This window comes from Aythya marila (assembly GCF_965140915.1).
Source record: "Aythya marila genome assembly, chromosome: 20".
NCBI lineage: Eukaryota > Metazoa > Chordata > Aves > Anseriformes > Anatidae > Aythya > Aythya marila.
The window spans coordinates 5,719,128-5,741,653 of record NC_139061.1 but is presented as its reverse complement, the minus strand read 5'-3'; the positions used below and the strand labels follow the sequence as shown (position 1 = coordinate 5,741,653).

At 57.3% G+C, this 22,526-nt stretch overlaps 5 protein-coding genes across 5 annotated transcripts; 1 reads left to right on the top strand and 4 right to left on the bottom strand.

Annotated features, from left to right (window-relative positions):
* Positions 1-2,260: 2,260 nt before the first annotated feature.
* On the top strand, positions 2,261-3,305 carry LOC309886045 (C-C motif chemokine 3-like). The gene is made up of 3 exons (XM_082776585.1): positions 2,261-2,390; positions 2,675-2,783; positions 2,965-3,305. Exons 1-3 carry the CDS (start codon positions 2,318-2,320, stop codon positions 3,053-3,055), a joined length of 273 nt encoding a protein of 90 aa, XP_082632711.1. The 5' UTR covers positions 2,261-2,317; the 3' UTR covers positions 3,056-3,305.
* Positions 3,306-3,907: 602 nt separating this feature from the next.
* Positions 3,908-5,642, bottom strand: LOC309886121 (PHD finger protein 7-like; the record flags this gene model as incomplete). Its single annotated transcript, XM_082776692.1, has 7 exons — positions 3,908-4,043; positions 4,273-4,386; positions 4,505-4,611; positions 4,700-4,862; positions 4,935-5,059; positions 5,362-5,463; positions 5,544-5,642. The coding sequence occupies 7 exons, from the start codon at positions 5,640-5,642 to the stop codon at positions 3,908-3,910; spliced, it is 846 nt and encodes a 281-aa protein (XP_082632818.1).
* Positions 5,643-6,269: 627 nt separating this feature from the next.
* On the bottom strand, positions 6,270-7,172 carry LOC309885998 (C-C motif chemokine 3-like). Its single transcript, XM_082776483.1, has 3 exons — positions 7,046-7,172; positions 6,653-6,761; positions 6,270-6,471 (listed from the first exon to the last, which is right to left on the bottom strand). Exons 1-3 carry the CDS (start codon positions 7,116-7,118, stop codon positions 6,381-6,383), a joined length of 273 nt encoding a protein of 90 aa, XP_082632609.1. The 5' UTR covers positions 7,119-7,172; the 3' UTR covers positions 6,270-6,380.
* Positions 7,173-8,159: 987 nt separating this feature from the next.
* On the bottom strand, positions 8,160-10,052 carry LOC309885920 (C-C motif chemokine 4-like). The gene is made up of 3 exons (XM_082776339.1): positions 9,211-10,052; positions 8,759-8,876; positions 8,160-8,400 (listed from the first exon to the last, which is right to left on the bottom strand). The coding sequence occupies exons 1-3, from the start codon at positions 9,281-9,283 to the stop codon at positions 8,301-8,303; spliced, it is 291 nt and encodes a 96-aa protein (XP_082632465.1). The 5' UTR covers positions 9,284-10,052; the 3' UTR covers positions 8,160-8,300.
* A 189-nt stretch (positions 10,053-10,241) lies between these two features.
* On the bottom strand, positions 10,242-11,342 carry LOC309886056 (C-C motif chemokine 3-like). Its single transcript, XM_082776594.1, has 3 exons — positions 11,247-11,342; positions 10,977-11,091; positions 10,242-10,784 (listed from the first exon to the last, which is right to left on the bottom strand). The coding sequence occupies exons 1-3, from the start codon at positions 11,317-11,319 to the stop codon at positions 10,679-10,681; spliced, it is 294 nt and encodes a 97-aa protein (XP_082632720.1). The 5' UTR covers positions 11,320-11,342; the 3' UTR covers positions 10,242-10,678.
* Between the last annotated feature and the right edge of the window lie 11,184 nt (positions 11,343-22,526).

The following is a 22,526-nucleotide window of genomic DNA, read 5'->3' as shown; positions in this document are numbered from 1 at the left end:
TTGTTAACATGAAGATGAGCCAAAAAGACACTGCAATTTTGGCTAAGTGCTCACCTTCCTAACAAATAGTTTTTTGTTTTTTTTTTTTTTTTTCTCCTTTTTGTTCTTCAAATTGTTGTTCATAAAGCTGGGTCTTCTGGGCTGCTGCGTTCCTTGCAGGAATTCTGAAAGCTTCACTGACAAGAAGGCAAATTGTTTTCTTTCCTCACCCTGGCTTTTGAATTTCTCCTCTTTCTTTCCAAGATTAGAAAGTGGTCTGATTACAGATGACTTCTACCGCAGGAGAATTAAAACCAGAAGTAATTTCTTCACTCTCCCCTTAAATCAGTTCCTTATATTCAATTCCTTAAACATGCTTGAACACAAACTATCTATTTTTGCTGAGCTGCAATTTTGTGCAATTCATTGAAATATCCTCAATTCCAGTTAGAATAGGAACTACTACATCACTGTCCAGTAAGAAGTTCCATCCGGCCGTTGTCTAAATGGAGAACTGAAAGCCCGACCAATCATTTCTGCAGTAAGGAGGAAACATTTTCACCATTTCCATCAAAAATAATCTTTGCTATTGTGAGATCTCTCTCTTGTTTCTAACAGATGACTGGGTTTAGCAGTAACCATACAAAAGCCTATGCACAGAGGTGATTGTGCTTCTACTTTTTGTTGTGCTTGTCTTGGTTTCCCTGGATTTCTGTGCTGTGGGATGTTCCTTTACCACCATCCTTACTGTTGCTACTCCTGCTTGTCCCTTGCCAAGCAGAAAGCTTGGTGTGGTGAAAGGCCAGGCCTGCATGGGGCTTGCATGCAATGTGGTGATCTTTGGCATGTAACATGGTGATATTACTAAAAGAAACAATTGTGGTCTCTTCTCTTCTTCTGATACCTCCTGTTCAACCAGTGCTGGCCCTGAGGGATGTGTCCTTTGGGCAGGGAAAGGCTCTGTGGGGAGCGAGGGGCGGGTGGTGGAGGCTGAGGGTTGTGTGGCGGCCTGCTGGGGAACGCATGGGGCACTGTGGGCACGGCTGGAAAAAAAGAGGAGGGCAGGAAAAAAAAGGAGGAAATTGCAAGTTTTGCAGATCCTTCTGGGTGTCCAGCCACTGAGGCATTGGGATTTACTCTTGGAGATTGCAGATGTTGCCACTTTTCAGTCATGTTGCAATGGCCTTGAGGTTTCATCTGCGAGGCTGTGATGAGCTGGCATCAACGGGTGCAGGCAGAGCTTCTCCTCCCTCCAGCTCCTGCTCTGTCTCCTCTCCGAGGCTGGTGTATTTACTTTTTTGAGACTAGACTGGTACAGGGGGGTTGAACTGGGATGAAATTGTCCATTTTGTGAAAGTGTGGGCTAGCAGGAACTGCAATACCTTGATCTCAGGAGGCTGCAGACCACAGCCCAAACTGAAACCCGTGGGTGCAGAGGTGCATGTCCCCTGTTTGTCCCAGGCACAGGGAGGGTGACAGACCAGGCTGCGGCCTGAGAACGCTACTGTGGTCCTGGAGCAGTGTGACAGAGCCTGGGCCCTACAGGCCGCCTGGTTCTCCATGTCTCTGCAAGCTTCCAGCATGAGAATGCAGTTTGTGACAGGAAAAGGGACAAATGTGAGACTCCCCATGACTTCCAGGTCAACCCAACCTTGTGTCTATGTTATCTTTCCTTTCCTAGATGTCTGACAAAGAGCCTCTGTTATCAGAGGTGAATGCACGTGCGATGCGCCATTTTGGAGCTAGCTCTGTAGCCCCGCTGTGACCTGTGGAGCAGGTTGAAAAGTGCTGCTTGTGGCAAAACCGTGGATAAGTTTGGATTTTCCACCTGGCAGTAGTGGTGGTGGCTGGATTTACGTGACATGGCATCTGGGCTGGGTTCAGTGACCTTCAGCAGAGCAGCTCTGCTGCCCCTGGGCACAGTGGTGATGCTGGGGCTGTGAAAAAGCAAATCCCTGCCTGGAGTATGCTGGCTGCCTGCCTGGGATTCCCATCAGAGCTCCAGATGTGGAGCCCCATGTCCCAGCCAGGCTCTCATCATGGGGCTTCAGTTCGTCCCCAACGAGCACCAAAATGCAATCCGAAAGCAGTGGTCCTGTGGCTGGCGCTTCCCCTTTTGCAGCTTCCTCGCCTTCTCCAGCTCAGCAAAAATCGGGTATCCTTACATAATTTCCTTGGTATGATGCACTCATCTTTTTTCCTTGAAACCGTGTACCCGCCCAGTCGCCAGAGGATAAAAGACGGCAGCAGCAGCAGGGACCAAGCATCCTGCAGAGGAGAGCCCTGCAGCCACCCCAGCTCCAGCCCTGCTTGCCATCTGCTTGGTCCCTGCAGCACCATGAAGGTCTCCGCAGCTGTCCTGGCCGCTCTCCTCCTCCTGGCCCTCTGCTCCCCAGCTGTGGCCCATCTTGGTAAGTCTGGGTGTCACTGTGTCCCCCTGGGGCTGGGTGCCCCATCCCCATAAGGCAGCTTCTGGGGCAGATGGAGAGCCCCGTCCTCCTTCCCATGGATGGGACCCTCGTGGTGGGGTGCGGGTGGTTGCCACCAGTGCTGGGGCTCAGCCTCAGGGATGGCATCTCCAGGGGTCTGTCCTTGGGGGATGCAACACGAGGGGGGGACGGGTGATGGCAAGTCCTTGGGTGGAGCACTGGCTGTAGTGCAGGTTTTAATGAGCTCTGTTTTTCTGCCCCCACAGATGGCGTCCCCACCACCTGCTGCTTCAGCTACCAGCAGCGCCCCGTCCCGCGTAACCTCATCGCCTCTGCCTACATCACCAGCAGCAACTGCAGCCAGCCCGGGGTGATGTGAGTACCCTTCATTCCTGGGGTTTGGGGTGCAATGGCCAGGGCAGAGCCCTGTGCATCGCCGGGAGGGGGACAGGGGACGGGAACGTGGCTGGGGACATGCGGGGTGCTGCTGGCAGGACCCAGCTCCGGCCCCCTGCTGCCCCCTCCCAGCATCCTGACGCTGGTTTTCTCCCTGCAGCCTGGTCACCAAGAAGGGGAGGGAGATATGCGCGGACCCCCAGGCTGCCTGGGTGAAGGCACACCTGAAGCACTTTGTGAAGAAAAACTGACCCTTCCCTGCTGCTGCTGCCCCCCGGTGGGCTTAGTCCCCCGCACCAACATGCAACGGAGTACTTGAACTGCATCTTTCTTCAACGGAAAATTTATTCTATTTAACTTATTTAAGTTAAATTAATTGAATTAAATGTATATTTTTTTTTTTGCTATAAAAAGGGAAAATACAAAAATAATTTAAAATGTGTCACCATGCCTTTCAAGAAGGAGCCTGTATTTCTGATGTCTAATTAAAGTGTTTAGATTATAAAACCCCTTTGTTTGTCTCTGAACTCCCTGCCATAGCGCTTCGCCCTTCCCTGGTTGGGCTCAGCTCCTGCAGAGCAACCCCTGACCTCAGCACATCCCCACCGGGTGCTGTTGGAACTTTGTCTTGGGGTCCTGACACCAGCTCCTCGATGGGAAACAGCCCCTGCAGTACAGACAGGAGGGTCGGGACCATTGCGGCTGCTCTGTCCTGCAGTGCTCAGGCACATCAGCAAACCCACCTGTGATGTTTCACCTTTTATTAGGGACATCCTCCAGGGTTGTTGGTCAGTGGATGGGAGGTGACCGAGGGGCTTTCTGTGGGCTGGGAGGGCAGCTGGGTGCCGGGGTGAACTTGTAGCATCCCAACCTCGTGTTCCAGACCTGAACTCCCAGGAGCCGGGGTGCTGCACGTGGGTCCCTGCGCCGGGGCTGTGGGGTCTGGGTTGGCTGCTCCAGGTGACACCGAGGGGGCTGCAAAGGGCAGGGAGATGAGCACAAGCTCCATCCATCACACCCTTGTGTCCATCTCCTGGTCCCATGGCTGGGATTTCTCTCCAGGGCAGGTGACCATGGTGGCCACGTGTCTATGGGGATGTCCCTCAGCTGCAGCTCTCACCGGTGCACGTGTCGGCGCAGTCACTGCACTCCCAGGAGCTGATGTCCTCCCCGACGTCGGAGCAGAGCTGATGGGTCCCGCAGGAGCCACAGGAGCTGCAGAGCAGCAACCTCCAGGGCCTGGGGGACCGATGGCACTGATGTCCCATGGTCACCAAGGGTCCCAGGGCTGTGGGGTGCCAGCCCTGGTGGCATCCATCCTGCTCCCACCCCAGCAGATGGGGCTGAGCTGCCAGCATGCACTGTGTGCCGTGCTGAGCTCAGCACCCTGGGGAACCTCCGTCCCAGCCTGAAGGAGGAGACAAAAGCGTTATCTCCTTGCTGTGGGGACAGGGCCTCCGCCACTCACCCCGTGTCCTCTGATTGCTCCCGTCCCACTGGGCACAGGCACTGGCTGGCGTCGCAGGAGCTGTGCCGCTGGTAATGCTCCTCGAAAGCCCCGTCCTCCTCCCAGGCAGCGTCCCTGCGGGAGTCGGGGACAGCTCAGTCCCGGGAGGATGAGGGGGACCCTGGAGAGGCAGGAGGGGACTGGTTTGGGGCTCATTGTGGAGCCAGACAGAGGCAGGGAGAGGGATGCTGACCTGTCGGGGATTTTGATGCCCAGGCGAAACATCTCCTCCTGGAAGGTCTGCACGTCCTGGCAGAGCGGGCAGCGGAAATGGTGCAGGGCCGAGCTCAGCGCCTGGCCCTGGGGCAGGGGTGGCATCAGTAGGGTGGGAGGGTCCCACGTACCCCCCCCACAGGTTTGGGTGATGCTGGGGGGCGATGCCACCCACCTGGATGCAGCGGCGGTGGAACCAGGCGCTGGTGCAGACGGGACAAACCAGGGTGTTGTAGGAGGGCCGCCTCGCCACCGCCTCCAGGCAGATGACACACAGGCTGTGGCCCCGCTGCGGCACTCGCAGCCGTTGTGCCGGCCGGTGCTGCCAGCAAAAGGACCTGGGAGACAGGGCTGGCAGCTCAGCTCCCTGCTCCATCCCTCCTCCAGCCCCAGAGGGTGCCCGCACTCACTTGAACTCCCCGAAAAACTGAGAGACGCAGCCCCGCTCGATGCCGCAGGGGAAGTGGAAGTTTCGGGGACATCTCCGGACCTGGCAGGTGACCGAGGCGCCCCACTGCCAGCAGATGCAGCACGTCTGGGGACAGCAGGAGGGTGGCTGCCATCAGCGCAGGGCTCCCGGGGTGCTCAGGAAGCCCGTGCCCCGCAGAGCCCGGTGACATTTTGGTGGGCCACCTGGCTGGGGACACCGCACCACTGATAAAACCTTAACCCCATAACCCTTAACCCCTTTGAGCGTTCTCAAAATGCTCAGGTTTTGAGGGAAAGAGACTTTTTTTGGACAAACAAGGCTGTGGTGAGCTGTTTGCAGCCGGCTGCTGGAGCATCCCAACCCAGGGGCACAGGGACCGAGGTGGGGACACGTCCCCCCCGCCTCACCTTCTGTGCCACCCGCTGCAGCTCCCGGTGGATGTCGGGGAAGAGGAAGCCGAAGAAACCCTCTCCGTCAGCCCCTCGCTGGCTCAGCCCGCTGGCGTGGTACTGCAAGAGGGAGCCGGGGGTGTGTATGGGATGGGCAGCCGCTGGCATGGGGTCGGGGGCTGAACCCCCTGGGGGCTCACCAGGCAGTTCTCGTGGATGCAGAGCCCGTCCTGCTGGCACGTCTGCCCAAACACCTCGGGGTCACCGTCTGCCCGCTGGCACAGCCTGCACACTGCCATGGGGACGGTGGCATTGTCACCACCAGTGCCGTGCCGGGTGGGCCCAGAGGGGTGACAGCAGCATATGGGGGAGGGCTGGGGGAGAGGCAAACCCCTTACGGGGATGCTCTGCGCTCACCTTCCTCCTCAGGAACATGCCGCTTCTTTTTTGGGGGGGACGGCACCTGAGGGGACCCTGCCAGCACCCTGAGTGGGGCTGTGGGACTGAGGGGGCCGGCTGGGGGGGGTTGTGGCACCCTGTGGCACCGGGGTCTCAGCTCCATCACCGCATGGGGCCGTGGGGAAGTCGGTGGGGTCAGGAACCGTCCCCTTCCTTGTCCCCACAGTTTTGGGGACAAGAAGGGGAGCCGAGCTGGTGGCAGCGCCCTGCACTGGGGGGCGGGGGGGGTGATGGGTGTGTGACACGGCCCCGCGCATTGTGATGGAGCACTGAGGAACCCCAGGGGAGGTGACATGGTGGTGATGTCAGGATGAGCAGAGCCACGACACGGGGGGCTGAGCGTGCTGGGGGGGTCCTGAGGGACAGGGACCCCATGTCGGGATGCCAGCATCACCCCACAGGGCCCGGCTCCCATCCAGGTGGTATAGCAGGGAGATGAGAGCCAAACAAAGGATTTTGCAGGCACTTTATTTAGGCATCAGAGCCCCTGACTCTTGACAAGCATTTTGATGTCTTCTCTGTCATCTTTGTAATTTGACTTTGTTAGCAGTGATTGGGGCAGCAGCAGCAGGGAAGGGTCAGTTTTTCTTCTCAAAGTGCTTCAGGTGTGCCTTCACCCAGGCAGCCTGGGGGTCCACGCATATCTCCCTCCCCTTCTTGGTGACCAGGCTGCAGGGAGAAAACCAGCGTTAGGATGCTGGGAGGGGGCAGCAGGGGGCCGGAGCTGGGTCCTGCCAGCAGCACCCCGCATGTCCCCAGCCATGTTCCCGTCCCCTGTCCCCCTCCCGGCGATGCACAGGGCTCTGCCCTGGCCATTGCACCCCAAACCCCAGGAATGAAGGGTACTCACATCACTGCTCGCAGGTTGCAGCTGCTGCTGGTGATGTAGGCAGAGGCGATGAGGTTACGCGGGACGGGGCGCTGCTGGTAGCTGAAGCAGCAGGTGGTGGGGACGCCATCTGTGGGGGCAGAAAAACAGAGCTCATTAAAACCTGCACTACAGCCAGTGCTCCACCCAAGGACTTGCCATCACCCGTCCCCCCCTCGTGTTGCATCCCCCAAGGACAGACCCCTGGAGATGCCATCCCTGAGGCTGAGCCCCAGCACTGGTGGCAACCACCCGCACCCCACCACGAGGGTCCCATCCATGGGAAGGAGGACGGGGCTCTCCATCTGCCCCAGAAGCTGCCTTATGGGGATGGGGCTCCCAGCCCCAGGGGGACACAGTGACACCCAGACTTACCAAAATTGGCCACAGCTGGGGAGCAGAGGGCCAGGAGGAGGAGAGCGGCCAGGACAGCTGCGGAGACCTTCATGGTGCTGAGGGGGCCGAGCGGATGGCAAGAAGGGCTGGAGGTGGCTGCGGGGCTCTCCTCTGCACAATTCTCAGCCCCTGCTTCTGCCTTTTATCCTATGGCCACTGAGCAAGCGCAGAAAAGGATGCATACATTGTTCCTAGGAAATTATGTCAGGACACCCGATTTTTGCTGAGAAAGTCTGATTTTTGGAGAAGAAATGCTGATTTTTGGAGAAAGCGAGGAAGCTGCAAAAGGGGAAGCGCCAGCCACAGGAGCACTGCTTTCGGATTCCATTTTGATGCTCGCTGGGGACGAACTGGGGCCCAAAGCCCTGTGGTGAGAGCCAGGCTGGGACACGGGGCTCTACGGATGGAGCCCCGATGGGAATCGGGTGGATCAAGGCTGCTCCATCCTCCCTGTGCTCAACCAGCTCTAAAGCATCTGTGGTTTCCATCACTTGGAGCGTAAGGACTTTGGTGTCAGAGTGCCCACCACCCCACAGTCCCATATCTTTCGTCCTGGCAGCAGGCTGCTGAGCACCCGATGTCCCCGTTACCACTTTGGGGTGGTGGAGGGGCTCTGGTGGGAAGGGAAGGATTGTCCCCGCCTGGTGCTGGCGACTGCCAGGCTCCAGAAGGAGCAGGGCCACCCCGGGGTGCCCATCTGCAAGGGCCCAGCTGGGGCTAAGGGACGGTGCCAAGCCCCCAGGCTTTGTCCTTCTGCAGCCACCAGCGTTTAACTCCCGGCTCCCTCCTGAGGAAAGCAACAACCTCCCCCCCCCAAGTCCTCAAAATCCAACTTTTCTCCTCTGTCTGCCTAAATTCACATCCCATGGGGCATCCTCAGCGTCCTTAAACCCACAGTGGGGTAGGGACAGCTCAGTGTGTGGGGGGGGGGCTACAGGGCCAGCCTTCACCCCCTTGGTTTCACTGCCCCACCGACACCTTCTGGGCAGTTCCCGGTCCCCATGGGGATGCCAAACCCCTCCCCAAACCCCTCTTTCCTCCAGCAGGATTTAAGTCTCACTCCAGTTCAGGACAGGGCTCTTTATTAAGGCAACCAAGGGCTGTACACGGCTGTGGAGAGGAACAGAGGGGGGACGAAGGCAGCAGGGGCTGGGGCCGGCCCCATGGGTTAACGAGGCACAACAGGCAGGTAGCGGCGAGGCACAAATAAATAGGGTGCATGGCGGTGGTGGCTTCACGCCGAGGCGTTGCTCAGATTCTGTCCCTTCAGGTACTGCTGGAACCAGGGCTCCATGGGGTCCACGCAGACCTTTGTCCCCTTCAGCAGCTCCACTCTGGGGGCAGAAGGGTGGTGTTAGATGGGGTGACCCCCTCTTTGACCCCATCACCCCCCCTCTCCCCCAAAATGCTGACTTTGGGCATCTTAAATTTCTTATAAACCCCGGCTTCCTTCCCATTTTTATTGGTGAAACAGGGGGTTGGGGTTGCAGGGACATTTGGAAGAAAGAGGGAAGGGGGGGGCACATCTCACACAGCACCCGGGGCGGGGTGGGTGTGTGACTCATTTTGGGGTGTCCCTGATGGCAGGTGAAGCCTCAGGGAGGGTGGGCGAGTGAGGGTGAGGAGCGTGGTGGGGAGGAAGGCTGGGGGAGGGAGATTGGGGGAGGAAGGCCGGGGGACCTGGGCACTCACCTCACGGCTCTGCGGGAGCAGTTTGGGAGCGTCTTCTCGTAGCTCCGGATGAGCGAGGCAGGGATTTTCTTCTTGATGAACATATCTTTGTAGCAGCATTTGGAGTGGGGGCTGCGGACTGAGAGCAGACAGGGCTTGGTGCTGTCCCCAGGGGTGTCACTGCTCCCCAAGCACCTTCCTGCTCCCCCTTCTCCGAGGGTCCCCGGAGTGTCCCCAGCTCCGTGGGTTTGCCCCAGTGATGGACCCCCCTGGTTCTGCCCATCAGGAAAGCCCCAGGAACGAGCCCCTACCCCTGGGGCATGCCCAGACCCCTCGGCACCTGCTGAAGCTGTGCCTGAGCCTATTTTGGCTCCATTTAACAGGAACGGGACACCTCCAGCACCCCAACTCCCCAACAGGAGCATCGCCAAAGCTGCGCCTCTGACCCCAAACAGCTCCGTGTCGGTACTTACAGGATAAGCCCCAGCTTTCAGTCCAGACAGCAGCGAGCAGCAGGGCGACCAGGGTCAGGGAGAAGAGCTTCATATCCAACCTGGCTTTATCAGTTTCAGCGACCCGTAGCTCTTGCTTGTTTCGGGGCTATGGTGAGCTACCTGCCTCTCCTGCCTGCGCCTCAGCGTTATAAAGCCCCCGGGCAGCATTTCCATGACACCCCGGGACTCTCCCCGGTGGAAGAACTGCTCATCGGTGTTCATAAAGGGCAAGTGGTGAATGGAAATTCCTCCCTCTGGCCGGTGCTGCTCCAGCCCCTGCTCACACCCAACCTACAGCCCAGGACGGCTGGAAATTCTGGTGAGGAGCCACAGCTCTGCGCCACCGGTGATGCGCTGGGGACAGCGATCTATTTTGGGTTCGGCTGCTGCCACTGTGACAAACCACACAGGATGATGCTTGCACTCAGCAAAGCCCTGGGAGAGCTTCTTTTCAAAAACCATCCTGGCTGCGATGCTGCTCTTGCTGTTCTTCACGGGGGCGTGTGGCTTCCACCAGCCCACCCAAGACCCCGTGGCTGAGTGTTGGCTGCCCACGGCGGGGGCTGTGCCACCCGTGGTGCCGCCCGTGGTGGTGGCCGTGCCCATCGCATCTCCTCGTGACAGCCCTGGAGTGGGGGCTGGCACCGAGGCCAGATCCTGCACCCCGAGGGGCAGCTCTGGTTGAATTTTGGCCGGGGTCTCCACGGGGACAGCTGGTGGATGAGCACGGGAAGCCCCCTCCTTGCAGGTTGGCACCGACCCAGCGCTGTGCCCACCTCTCACCCCTCTTACTGGTGGCTTCCCCAAAGCCCACATGGACATTTCTTGACCCCGTGCACCCCCTGAATCCCTCTTCCCCCTTCTCCCACCCCCAGGACACATCAGAAATGGCCAGGACTTCATCTCTTCCCAGCGCTTTAGCGAGTCCAGCGCTCACAGATGTTCTTTTGCACCCAGAGAAAGCCAAGAGGCGGACCTTGCCTGCTCCCCAGACACTTCACAGCCAGATGTTTGTGTGTACAAAGTTCCCTTTAATTCCATCACCACGCCGTACAAAAAAAAAGGGTGAAGCTACTCCCTCTTAACCCCTATGCTGCAGGAAGCCTGGTGAGCGCCGTGCCACCGACCCGCCGGTGCTGCCACCCGCAAAGCAATTGTCCCCTGCCTGAGACCCCGTCCTGCCTTGGTCCCAGGGTGGGGGACAGTGAAAGATACAGGAGGTACGGAGCTGCCTGCGTGCAGAGCTCCAGGGTTTGGGCGTCCCAGTGGGATGCTGGATCCGGGGATGGAAAAAAAAACAAAGAGGTGAGTGCTGGTCAGCCTGGAGCTGGGCATGGGGCCGCAATGGGAAGGACAGCCTCGATGTGCCACATTGCCCCTCGTGTCCCCATGGCCACCTCTGCCATGGGGTCACCCTGGAGGGCCCCGCGGGGTTCCCACAGCCGCGCTAGCTGGGGATGGAGAAGGAGCTGACTGGGAAGCTCTGCTGGTACCTCTTCACCCAGGCCCTGCCCGCCTGGGCGCAGATCTCCTTGCCGCTCTTCACCTTGAAGCTGTGCAGAGAGAAGCAAAAGGCTTAGAGGGGACGCACTACAGGGCTGCAGGGCTCAGTTTTGGGGGAGCTCGGAGATGCCTCATGCCCCATCCCACCCCTGGGCAGTGCAGGAGCAGCTCTGGCCACCAAAAAGAAAGAAGCAGCAATGCCTGCATCCCTCGGTGCTGCCCGAGGGGCAGGGGGTACTCACATCACCGCCTGGTGCGGGCACTCTGGGCTGGTGGCGTAGCAGGAGACGACGTTGTCCCTCTTGATTCGTCTCATCTGGAAGTTGAAGCAGCACTTGTCGGGCACGGCCGGGGCTCCTGGGGGGGACAGCGAGAGCTCAGCTCAGCCTGGAGGCCCCCAGCTCCCTTCCAACACCCCTGCATGAAGCAAACCCACCCCCATGCACCCCCTCCCTCTTTTCGGGGGTCTCCGTACTGTCCCCGTCCCCAGTCCCCCGGGTGGCCGTGCTCACTCTGGGCCAGGCTCTGGTAGCAAAGCATGATGAGGAGGAGGAGGACGCAGAAGGCCCCGGCTGCCTTGGCCATGCTGGGCTGCAGGAGGGCTGCGGGCTGCTCCGTGCTCCCTCCTGCTTGGGACGGGGCTGCTTTTATGGGGCTGCTTCCAGTGGGGCCAGCAGTTGCGTAGACAGGGGGAGGACCTGGTTCCTGGCCATGTCCCAAAGCACAGAGGGTGGGCGATTTCCTTCCTCTCCCAAGGAGGAAAAACTGCTCCCAGAACCCAATGGGGTTGGGATTTTCCAAACTCCTGCCTCTGGCATTGGGGCTAATGGGTGGGTTGCTCCCCGAGTTTGGCTCCACACCCCAATTCCCAGGCGGGTTGCAGGGCACATAGGGCAGGACGGCGTCTAGGAGCCCAGCAGGGTGCTGGCAGCCAGACCCGCTCCCCGTGGACACCACATCTGGGAGCAGCAGCCCCGTGTCCATGGGAGTAGAGCAGATGTCTGTGTCCCATCGCTGTGCATCCCAGCATGGGGGCCGATGGCCAACCCCGGTGCCAGAATCCCAGAAAGCCATAGGGAAACAGCCTCTGTCCAGCTGCAGAAGGAATATACGTGGCTCCTGCTGTTGTTTTTTTTTTTTTGGGAGAGGGGATGGGCTGTGACATTCTTGGCTGTGACAAGCTGGGAAACAGCAGAGGCCAGACTGGGACCTCCCCAGGGGGTTTTGCCTGCCCCAGCTGTCCGAACCCCCCCCCCTCCCAGCCTAGACAAATCCCAGAGCTCCTCTTCCAGCAGCTGACAGCTGGTGGGCGGTGGGCTGCAACCCACCTCCGCACATCCCCGTGGCTTGGGACACCTGCGAGGGGCTGAAGGCTTTGGGGGGGGGAGTCCAGGCTGCCCCCATCCTCAGGGAACCGGGCCCCTCCATGGCAGGACCACACCACCCTCCTGCCTCCCTCCGCTGGCTCTTCTCCAGAGCTGTTTCCCAAAGGACCAGCCTCGAGTTTTTGGCTCCCAGGCTCCCTTGATGGGGCACACACATTTGGGTTGTGGCGAGGGGGCTGCGAGGTGCCCCAGTGTGCAAATAAGGGGGAGTTTCAAGTCTCCGTGCCTGCCAGCAGCCCCTTCCCATCACCAGTTTAATTTCTTCCAGCTTAAGCTGACTCCCCGGGAGTGGAGGAAAAGGGACACCTGGCTCCACTTTCCCCTCCCAGATCCATCCTTTCCCCTCTCTTAGCCCCATGCCCTGAGGTCTCCTGGCCCTGCTATCCTACAAGGATGGGCTGAAACCCTGCTGAGCCTGGCTCCTTCCCCGGTGAGAGCACGGCGTGGCTCTGAAATGACGACCTGCTCTCGGCAGCGTGGCTCGTGCTGGATGTGGCCACGGGAAGTCCGGGCTGGATCCTCGCAAGCACCAGCTGCTTCCACACAGGGAATGTTCAGCCCCCAAATTACGGTGTTTTCCCGGCAATGAGAACGAGAAACAGAAATGCAAGGAAAACAATGAGGCTTTGTTGTAATGGGAAAAAACCCTTTTCAGGACTCCCATGCATCAGGCTGGGGAAGTCCGAGGATGATGCTCCCAGCACCTGAGGCCGCCTCCGCCCCGAGCCCCGAGAGCTGGCACCGGGGTGGGTGATTTTAGAGCCAGGTGAATTTTCAGCCCCCATCGGACTCTGAGGATGGGAACACCCCACGCACTAGGTGACTCCATGCAATTAATCCCCAGGAATGTCACCATTTCTCATCTGTCTCTGTTTTATCTGGCCTTCCCGGTGCCTCTGGGGTCGCTTGGCCTCAGGATGGAGGCAGACCTCCAGCCTCTGCCACGTGGAGGAGGGATGTGGGCACCACGGAGCGGGTCCAGCATCCTCTCCTTCCCTCCTGCGTGGGGCTTTTGTCCCTCTACTTCACTGGGAGATCCTATGGGATGCAGAGGAAGGTGGATTTGGGGACTGGCAGAGGGGTTTGGGTGCTCTGATGGTGCCGAGCTCCCTTTGCTATCCCCCTGCTGGATCACAAGACGATGCCTCAGCCCCACACTGAGCAGAATTCATCCTTTAGAGATGCAGAGCAGCAACAGCTGCTTTTTCAGCTGTGTTTGCATAGGCGTTATTGATGCCGTGGCGTGCTCCTCATCCCAGCTGATCGATAAACCCAGGGGACAAAGATCTAAGCACAGCGCCTGCGGGACGGGACGCTGCTGCTGCCGGGGCAGCCAAAATAATGAGTGTAATCAAAGCAGCTTCACCTGGTCAGGGCTGCTTTCTGTACAGCTGGAAGGATTTGTTTGATTTACTCCTCTCCCTTTTACCTCTCTTGTCGTGGTTGGAACAGATCAGCGTTTCCATTACCTTGCCGGGGCTGATGGCGAGATAAGCACTTAATGCACACCCCACTCGTGAGATTTCCTTTCTAAAGGCTGACAGTGTCCCTGCTGTCCCTGGCCACCCTCGGGACTTCCCCAGCCACCGGGGGAGATGGTTTCTGCTGAGCTTGGCATGAGACCCATCCACCTTCCCCCGGTGGCTTTTAGTCACCCCTCACCAAAACCTACACCCCAGCGGAGAGCGCGGCTGGAAACCTGGAGAGGTGCCATCCTCTCCCCCAAAAAGTGGTGGAGGGTTTTTTGGTCTGAGGCTGGAAAACCCCACGGAGGCTCACTTCAAAACCTGGAGCCGGGCACCGGGAGCTGCCCCGGGGCTGCAGGGATGGGCTCATCCTCTGCTCCCAAATGCTGCTGGGAGGTGGAAGCGTAAAGACATGGGACAGACCAGATGGCTTCATCCTTGTTGGGTGGAGAATTCATTCACTGAGTCATGGCCAAGTCCTCACTTCACAAGCATCCATCAGGGGCGAAAGCACCTCCCAGCTGAGGAAACTGAAAACTGAGCAAAGCCAAGGGAGCTGGGATGATTTCCTGTAAATCCGTGGTGTTCTGAGCACACGTCTTCATTTTGGGATCAACGGCTGGTGTCTGGATGAGGACATTCCCCCTTCCCAGTGCTGGACTGGGGGTGTGGGTCCTCCTCATCCCATGTTGTGGAAAACAGCCCCAAAGGGAGAGGTTTTCCACTCAAAGCAGCAGCTGGATGGCCTCAGGGGCTGCAGTGAGTTGCAGGCTTGGGGACCCCAAAGATGTTCTCAAAGCCCCTAAAATAAAGGCAAAAACCTTTTGTCTAGGATGATGGCTTCTCTCTGGACAGCTTGGGAAAGGGTCTTTGCTGCTTCCCCCCCTTGAGATGCTCTTCCCCCAGAGCTCTCCTCCCCAAACTGTCCCTGGCTGAAGCCCCCACTCGCCCTGGGCACCCCCACGGGTGTGTGACTCATTTCCGTGTCCTTTGGTCCCCAACATCCTGACTGTCACCGAGCAGCCCTGGCTGAAAAGCTGATTTCACACCAAACTCCTCTGCTGGAGATAACGATCAGGGCTGGGCTGCCTGAGCTGGGTGTTAGCTTCCCCCTCCCTAACCTTGGCCTTTCAAAAACCAAGAGCTGAAAACTCAGAGAAAACCCAAGGCACTCCCTGCCTCTGCCTGCACCCTGACTTCTGAGCCTGCAGGCTGCACACGCATCATTTCCCAGCAACCTGAAAGGCAAGAAGCAGCATTCGTTGGTGGGAAAAAAATAATAACAGAGAAACCCCAAAAGATAAAGTAAGATGCTCATGAAATGCTCTGCACTGGGAGCTGGGGTAAAAAAAAAAAAAGTCAAAGCCTGGGGACTTGTTGGGATCTCCGTGTGCTTCCAGTATTGCTTCTGGGTGAAGACTGCTGGTACCGTTTAAAGACCTCGATGTTTTTTTTTTTGCTTTGGGTGGATTTTCTCCAGGCACAAGAGCCCAGGCTGGGCAGCACTGGAGGGATGCAGGGAGGTGGTGGTGGAGAGCAGAGAACGGCATCGATGGGGAGCTCGGCTGGGTCATGTCCTTGGTGTCCTCCCGTGTTCCCCAGGAGCTTTCCATAAATACTTCTGCAAGTATTTTGGGGAAAGGTGATGGGAAAAACTTTCCACCCCTCTGCTCCTTCGGCTAGGCACATCATGTATTGAAAAATTAAAGCCAAGGGTTGGTGTGCTAATTTTCTGAATTATTTTCCAGTTTGCTGCTGCCCGTGCAAGGCCGGGGAGAAACGTGCCTTGCCTTGCTCTCAGCTAGAAATCTCCCCGAGCCTTGGTTGCTGTTTTCCCTCGGTCTGGCAGAAGATGTCAGTGCTGCCCAAGGAACAGCTCGCTCCGTGCCCACTCCTCCTGCCCAACACCTGCCTCGGGCCCTGCTGGGGACCCTTTGTTTTTTTGGGGGTATGGAGTAGGTGGGATGCTCCAGCTGGCCCCACAACCTCATGGCCCTGTCCTCTGGGGACCCCAAGGGGCTCCCAGCCCCATGGGAACCATCTGGGAGTTTCTTGGGATGGAGGAGGTGGAAGGGATTCGTCCCGCATCCCCTTGGGTCCCACCAGCACTGGATCAGCCCTGCTGGGGATGCTCAGCACGGGGGAAAGCTGCTCTGTCCTGGGGAAAGAGATATGGAAGAGGGTACAGGGGGAAAAAGAAGCAGGGAATCCGAAATGAATGCACATGTGGAAAGGGGGAGAAAATGCTCAAAAGAGTGTTGACAAGTCTGGAGGCTTCTGGGACCTCGGGTGACCAGAAAAATAACACATCAAAGACCCCGCGTATGCCTGAAGACAGATAAAAACTCGGAGCCAAAATGTTCCATGAATATTTAACTGCCATCAATATTTAATTAGGAGATAGAGAGATTAGGAGCAGGGATACCCACCCCCTGCGTGCGCGCCAGCGCTGCTGGGCTCGGGGCAGAAGTTGGGGTGCAGACACCCCGAGGGAAGGGGAGGGAAGTCCCAAAGGGAGAGAAGAGGCTCAGGCACAGCCCTTCCCACAGCCTGGCTGGGATGCAGCGGGGTGAAGGATGCTGCCAGGGGACACAACTGGTCCTGGTCCCCCCCGTGCAGGTGCCAGCTGTGCTGGTGGCAGTGTGGGGCTGTCTGCGGAGCTGCCCTGGTTTGATAACAGCCCCTGATGGTGCAGAGATGGGTGCTGAGGGCCCCAGGGGGATGCAGGGTGCTTCCCTCCTCAGCCTTCATCCCTTTGAAGTCTCCTGCGTGCTGTTACAGCAGGCCAGAGGAGCGAGGAGATGAACTGCCCCAGAGCTCACGGGAAAGGGTGAAGGCTGGGGAGGGCATCCCCCATCGCTGTCATCCCCTCTGCCTTCCTGGGGGGGGAAAGGGAGGGTGCACTGGGGTCTCCATCCTGCCCTGGTGCCAGTGACAAGCTGTGGTGGGGCAATGACCTCCTTCCCTGCCCCTCTTTTCCTTCTTGGGACATTAAACCAGGGCCACAGCAGTCCCCAAAACAGGGTCAGGGAAGGGGGCACTTATGGGGTGCGTCTCTGCTGCACCCCACAGGCTTCACTTGGGGCTGCAGTGAGAGCTGGGGTCCCAGCGCAGCTCAACCCTGGGCTTTGGGGACCCCATCAGTGCTCTGGGCTTGGTTCCCTCTTGGGGACCTTCCCAGCCCCTTCCTCACCCAGTGGCTCCTCATGCAAACCATGAGGGGGTCCAGACCCAACACCTTTGGGGATGAGGGTTTGGGGCTGGGACCAGACCAGGGACACACCGCACTGCCCCATCCCTTCCTCCTGTCCCGCTGCTGGTCCCCATGCGCCATCCTGCTGGGTGCAAGTTGCACCCCTAGAGCTTTAACCTGGGCTTTGTGTCCACCGTGGCCCTCCAGCATCTCTTAAATACCGCTAAGCAAGGGGTTACTCCCCCTTTTCTGGATGCCACCACCTGAACAAACCCACCCACCGGGCACGACGAAGGCTCCTGCTCCTTGCTCCCCATCCTTTCCCCTCCGACCCCGCAGCGAGCAACCAGCACCGTGCACCCGCCCCACCGCACGCCCTACCGCCACCCGCTGCAGCACCCCGGGGAGGACGGATGGCTGCCGAAGCGCTGGGCTATAAAATTGCTTCTCGTGCCGCCCGTCGGCCGGGGGAAGCTGCCAGCAGCTCTCCTCGCCTCCTCGGGACCTGCCGGGCCGGCGATGCGGCGGTGACGGCTGCTGCTCCCCCGTATCTGGGCCATTCACCACTCGAGACTTTTAGCGCCCCGAGCAACGGCATGTACTGCTGATGAGTTCTTTCTGCTCCAGTAATTACAGTGAGGAATTTGTCGGAACGAGCTTTCTAAAACCTTCTTGTCTTGTTCTGATTTTACCTGGAGTGTAAAAAGTCATTAGTATGGTAAAACGGAGGCTGTGCTCAGCCAGCAAGCCATCCAGATAACGCGGTTTACATCCACTACACTCTCAATATGCAAAATAATAATAATAATAATATATAGAGAAAAAAAAATAAAATAGCTGGCTTTATATTTTACCCAGATGGAGTTTTCCGCGATTGAAATTAGCAGGATGGGAAGGAAAGAGGAGAAGGAGGCAGGGCTGGGGGTGTGCGGGGTGTGCTGCCCTGGCTGGCCACATGCCGTAATTTTGGGGCAGTTTGGGTTTCATTTGCCTCGTTCCCTCCAGGAGCCTCCTGGTGCATGTGGGATAATTGGAGCAGCTCCTGCAGCCCCAAACCCCTGCCTGGCCCACACGGTTCCCATGGAAAATTCATGGCACTGAGCCCAATGTGACCAGACCCCAAAATGTATCTTCTACGCCCCTACAACCACTGAAACCTCACCCGGGTGATGTGAGAACCACTGATCATCAACCCCAGCCCATGGGTAACAGGGAGCAGGGAGCAAAAACCCCTCCTGGCCCCACCACAGCCCCAAAACCTCCTCGTGCATGGCTCCCGATCCTCCCAGCCCGTTTTGGCTCCCCCGCCGGTGTATGGGATTTCAGCAGATGTCAGGGAGCGTCTGGGGCTGACTGCCTGGGGAGCTCAGGCTTGAAATGAGCCAGGAAAAAATAAATAAACAAATAAAAAACCATCTCTGTAGGGAAAAAAAAAAAAGGAGCTGAGGTCAGGCAGAGTTGCGAGGCGTGCGCCTGCAGCCGGCCCGCTACTTTCAGCCGGCAGCTGCTGAAAAAATTAAAAAATAAAAAAAATCCAGCCAAAAAAAATAATAACAAAAATGTAACACGATAGAAAAAGTGGCGAAGGGGATTGGACAGAGCGTGGTTTTTAGTGGGAAGAGATGGGTTTGTGAGCCAGAGCTGCTCTGGGAGAGGAGGGACCCGTGATTTCCCCCAGATCCCTCCTCGGTCTCCAGGCAGAAGATGCCACCCGGCTGGGTCCCGCGTCTGTCCCCGCTGCTGTGTCACCTCTGCTTGGCTGGGAGACCCACGGGAGCCCCCACCCCTGTGGTCCCTGGGGTTTTGGCTGCTAGGAGTGTTGGGAAAAAAGCGATGCTTCTGTCTTGGGCTCTAATCAAAGCGTTTGGGTTTGGATTTAATTAAATGATAAGGTTTTGGGGGCTGAAAGGAAACCCTGTGGTGGGAGCCGCTTGGATTTCAGGGTATTTCCAGCCTCCCCGAAGGCTGCTTCAAAGAGAAAAGTGATTGAGAGGCAGAGCATCCATCTGCCCATGCAAAACCCAAAGCATTCCGATTTCCTCAGCTTTTATTTTCTTTAATCAACTACTTGACAGAACTCAGACAAGTTTGTGATTATTTTTTTGGCGTCTCCGGATCCATCTCGTGGGCCCAGAAAACCTGGGGAAGGGGAGAAGGTCGGACACCAGCATTATTTACCGGGGACACTGTGGTTCCCCTGCCAGTGTGTCTGGCTGGTATTTCGGTGCTCAGATGGGTATCTGGGAAATGATGCTTATAAACCAGGAAACAGACTTATCCTCTTGCATGACAAAGCCCAGCTTTTGCTTTTCCCCTTCCCTTTTCTCCCGCGAGCTGTTATAGGGTGGGCAGACCCCAAATTGACAGGTGGATAAAACCAGGAGCTCTCTGCGCCGGGAGCACGTGCGGCGTAAAAGCCTTAACTGGCGATTCCCAGAAAGAGCAATGAAATAATTCAATGTGATTTGTGTGAGGCCGGTACGGTGGAGCCAGGCTGGCACCAGGGCTCTCCACAGAGGGGGGGATTTGGGTTTTGGGGTGCTGCCAGACCCGGCTTCAGCTTCGGTGCTGGGGAACAGCAGAGCTCATCCGGATGCTGGCTTGATTTAGGTGAAAAAAATGTGGGTTTGGGGTTGGTGGGGGAGACAAGACACCAGCCCAAGGTTGAGCTCCAGAGGGTTCAGCCAAAAAAAAAAAAAAAAAAAAACAAATCAGAAAAAAATATAACCCTGTGCGGATGGCTCGGCGCTCCCAGGGGGGGATTTGCTTTGGGCTCCACCTCTCCCCCCAAAATCTCCCCCAGCTGGGGGGCGAATGCCGACGAGCTCCGTGGCTCCTTTCTGCAGAGCCTGCGAAGAAATGCAGCGTCATAACAGCGGCGACCGCAGCGCTGGGGAGGTGTGAAGAGCCCGTAAAGGAAGGAGCACCTGCCTGGCAGGAAGCGGTTTGCAGAAGAAAGCACAGCACGGCGACGTGGGGGCGGCTTGAAGCCCCGCTGACAGCGTTTTTCCTCTCCCCGCCGTCTCCGGGTGGCTCTAGGGAATTTCAGGTGGTTTTACGGGGCTGCAATGGGATTTCTTTTTCCCTCCCTGACTCCCACCGAGACCCTTCTGCACCCTCTGGGCAGCGGTAGGGCTCTGGGAGCGGGAGCAGGGAGCTGAAGGGGCTGGAGGATGCTCCCAGCTAGACACCGAGACACTTCGCATTCTCGCATTGTTTCCAGTAATAAAGTCGGGTTATTACAAAAATCTATTACCATCAAAAGACGCCGATAAACCTCCAATCCTTCTGCGGCGAGGTTTTAATATTCCTCCTGGAGAGCTTTCCGCTCTCCGTGGCACCGGGTCCTTATCTTCCATCAGCCCACCTGAGCGGGCTGCGCCGCTATCAGATCCTATTTGGCATTTGGTGGGGTTGGTTTTTCATTTTAATCCCCTGTTGATTTCTTTTTTAGCATTCCCCACTTGCCAGCTCCTGCTGGTCACTGGGGCACGAGGGCCCGTGGTGCTGTGTGCATTGGGAAACCAAACCCACAACCCGAACCCCATTAATTACGGAGATTTTATTAATAGAGAAATAATCCATTGGCAAAGTGCGGGGCTCCAGCCTTGGACTGTGAGGGCTGCTGCAAAGAGCAATGGTTTTTGGGGGGACACTGCACCTTGAACAGGGCTGGAAACAGAGTGATGGGAAATGGGATTTGCCACCAGTTTCTGGCAGTTTTAAAAAAGGGAGAAGAGGAATTTGCTTTGGGTTAGTTGGAGACTGCTGCTGGTCCCCCCTCCCCAAATTCCCAGCAGGTTGAAGGGAGGTAGAGAGTGGCTCAGCTCGGTGTCTGCAGGCACTGCAAATACTGAGTTATGTGGATATGGCAGGGATCATAAGGACAAACCAATCTCCCAAATTTCCCACTTCCAGGCACACAGTTTTGCATTTGGAGGGGGGAGGAATCCTCTCCTCACAGCAAAATCCAGACAAATTGCCCCAGCTGCACTGCTAGTGCCAAGTGCCCATCCTTCAGCAGGGAAACCTTGGTCCCCTCCACGAAATGGGAAAGTATTCATCCTGGGGAAAAAAAAAAATCATTTTTTGTTATATACTGGGGTGTGTGGGGAGTTTATTCCCTTCTCCATGAGGCTGTCTGTCCCTCTGACACAGGGAAGCACTTGTGGACACGATGGGCTCCCAGCCAGAGGCAGGAGAAAGGTAAGTACAGGGCACCGGGGCAGGGTTTCTCAGCCTTTTCCATTTCCAAGCCTTCATTTTCCAGCACAGGGGAAAATAAAACCCTTGTCAATATATTTATGAGACCTATGAAACCTGCGGGCCGCAGGGTCAGGACGGGCATGCAGCGCTGCGTTAATGCGTTGCTGTTCCTCCTCTTAATGCTCTCCGTGCCCGTGCCTCCCCGTGGGCATCCCAAAGCCAGCCCGCAGTGAGGAGAGGGCTCGGGGCTGCCGGGAAGCACCGAGCTGCTCTTACTGCCCGCACCAAAGCATCGGCAAGTGCTGAAGTGGCAGGAGATGCTGAAGGAGCAGACGCTGCTGAAATCCAAGCTGCCCAGAACATCGGCCGTTGCACGCAGGGGAAGCTGAAGCCCGGGTCTCCCTGCTATGGGATCAGCTAGGGTCAGCCTGAGGGGTGATGTCCCTGCCAGAATGTGACCCCTACCCAGCTGGCCCCAAAATTTCTCTTGGGGAGATGCTCCCAAGGCTTTCCCTTGGCTTGCCCAGGGCCTTTTTCCTGGATAACAGCACCCAAAATACTGCTGGTCTCCAAAGTGAGCTTGGAGCAGAGCATCTCCGTGTACAGAATGGTGGAGATAAGGGGTAAGGACATAAAGGAACAAGGAAAAAGGAAATAAGGAAATAAGAAAATAAGAAATAAGGAAATAAGAAAATAAATACATAAGGAATAAGGAATAAAACATTAAAAGTAAGGAATAAGGAAGGAATAAGGAGTAAGGAAGGAATAAGGATTAAGGCATGTGGCATATGGCATAAGGAATAGGGGATAAAGGATAAGGAATAGGAAATAAGGCATATGGCATAAGGAATAAGGAAAAGGGAATAAGGAAGAAGGGATAAGGGATAAGAGATAGGGAATAAGGGATAAGGAAAAGAGAATAGGGAAGAAGGGATAAGAGATAGGGAATAAGGGAAAAGAGATAGGGAATAAGGGAAAAGGGAAAAGGGAAAAAGGAAAAGGAATAAGGGATAAGGGATAAGGGATAAGTTAGACCCCATTCCCAGCCCCACAGACAGGCACTGTCCTGCTGCTGGACAGCCTGAGCCCAGTGAATCCTCCCTGCAGGGAGCCTCGGGGTGCTGCAGGTGCAGCGCGGGGTGCTGGGGGCTGCCGGAGCCTCTGCTCGCTTCCAGCCCAGGTAAATGGGAGGCCGGGATGGAGGCTTAAGTGAAAAATTGCCTGTGTTTTAGTGGCATTAAAAATAGCCGGCTGGCTCCTGGGATGGCACTAACGCTCTGCCAGGTCTGGCTTGCGGCCGTGCTGATAACTGCGGCGCCGGAGAGTTCTCCGGAGGGCTCAGCGCCGGCAGACGGGGAGCCAGATTGCCCCTGGGGCTGCCGCGGTGGGAGACAGTGGTGGTGGGGGGCCTGGGCCAGCGTCAGACCCCGTCAGACCCAGGGATGCATCCCCATCAGGGGCTGCTGCTAATTACTGCTAATTGCAGGGCCCTGCAGACGCGCCGGGGCAGCTGTTTGGTACTTCTAGGAGCTGTCTCCGGTG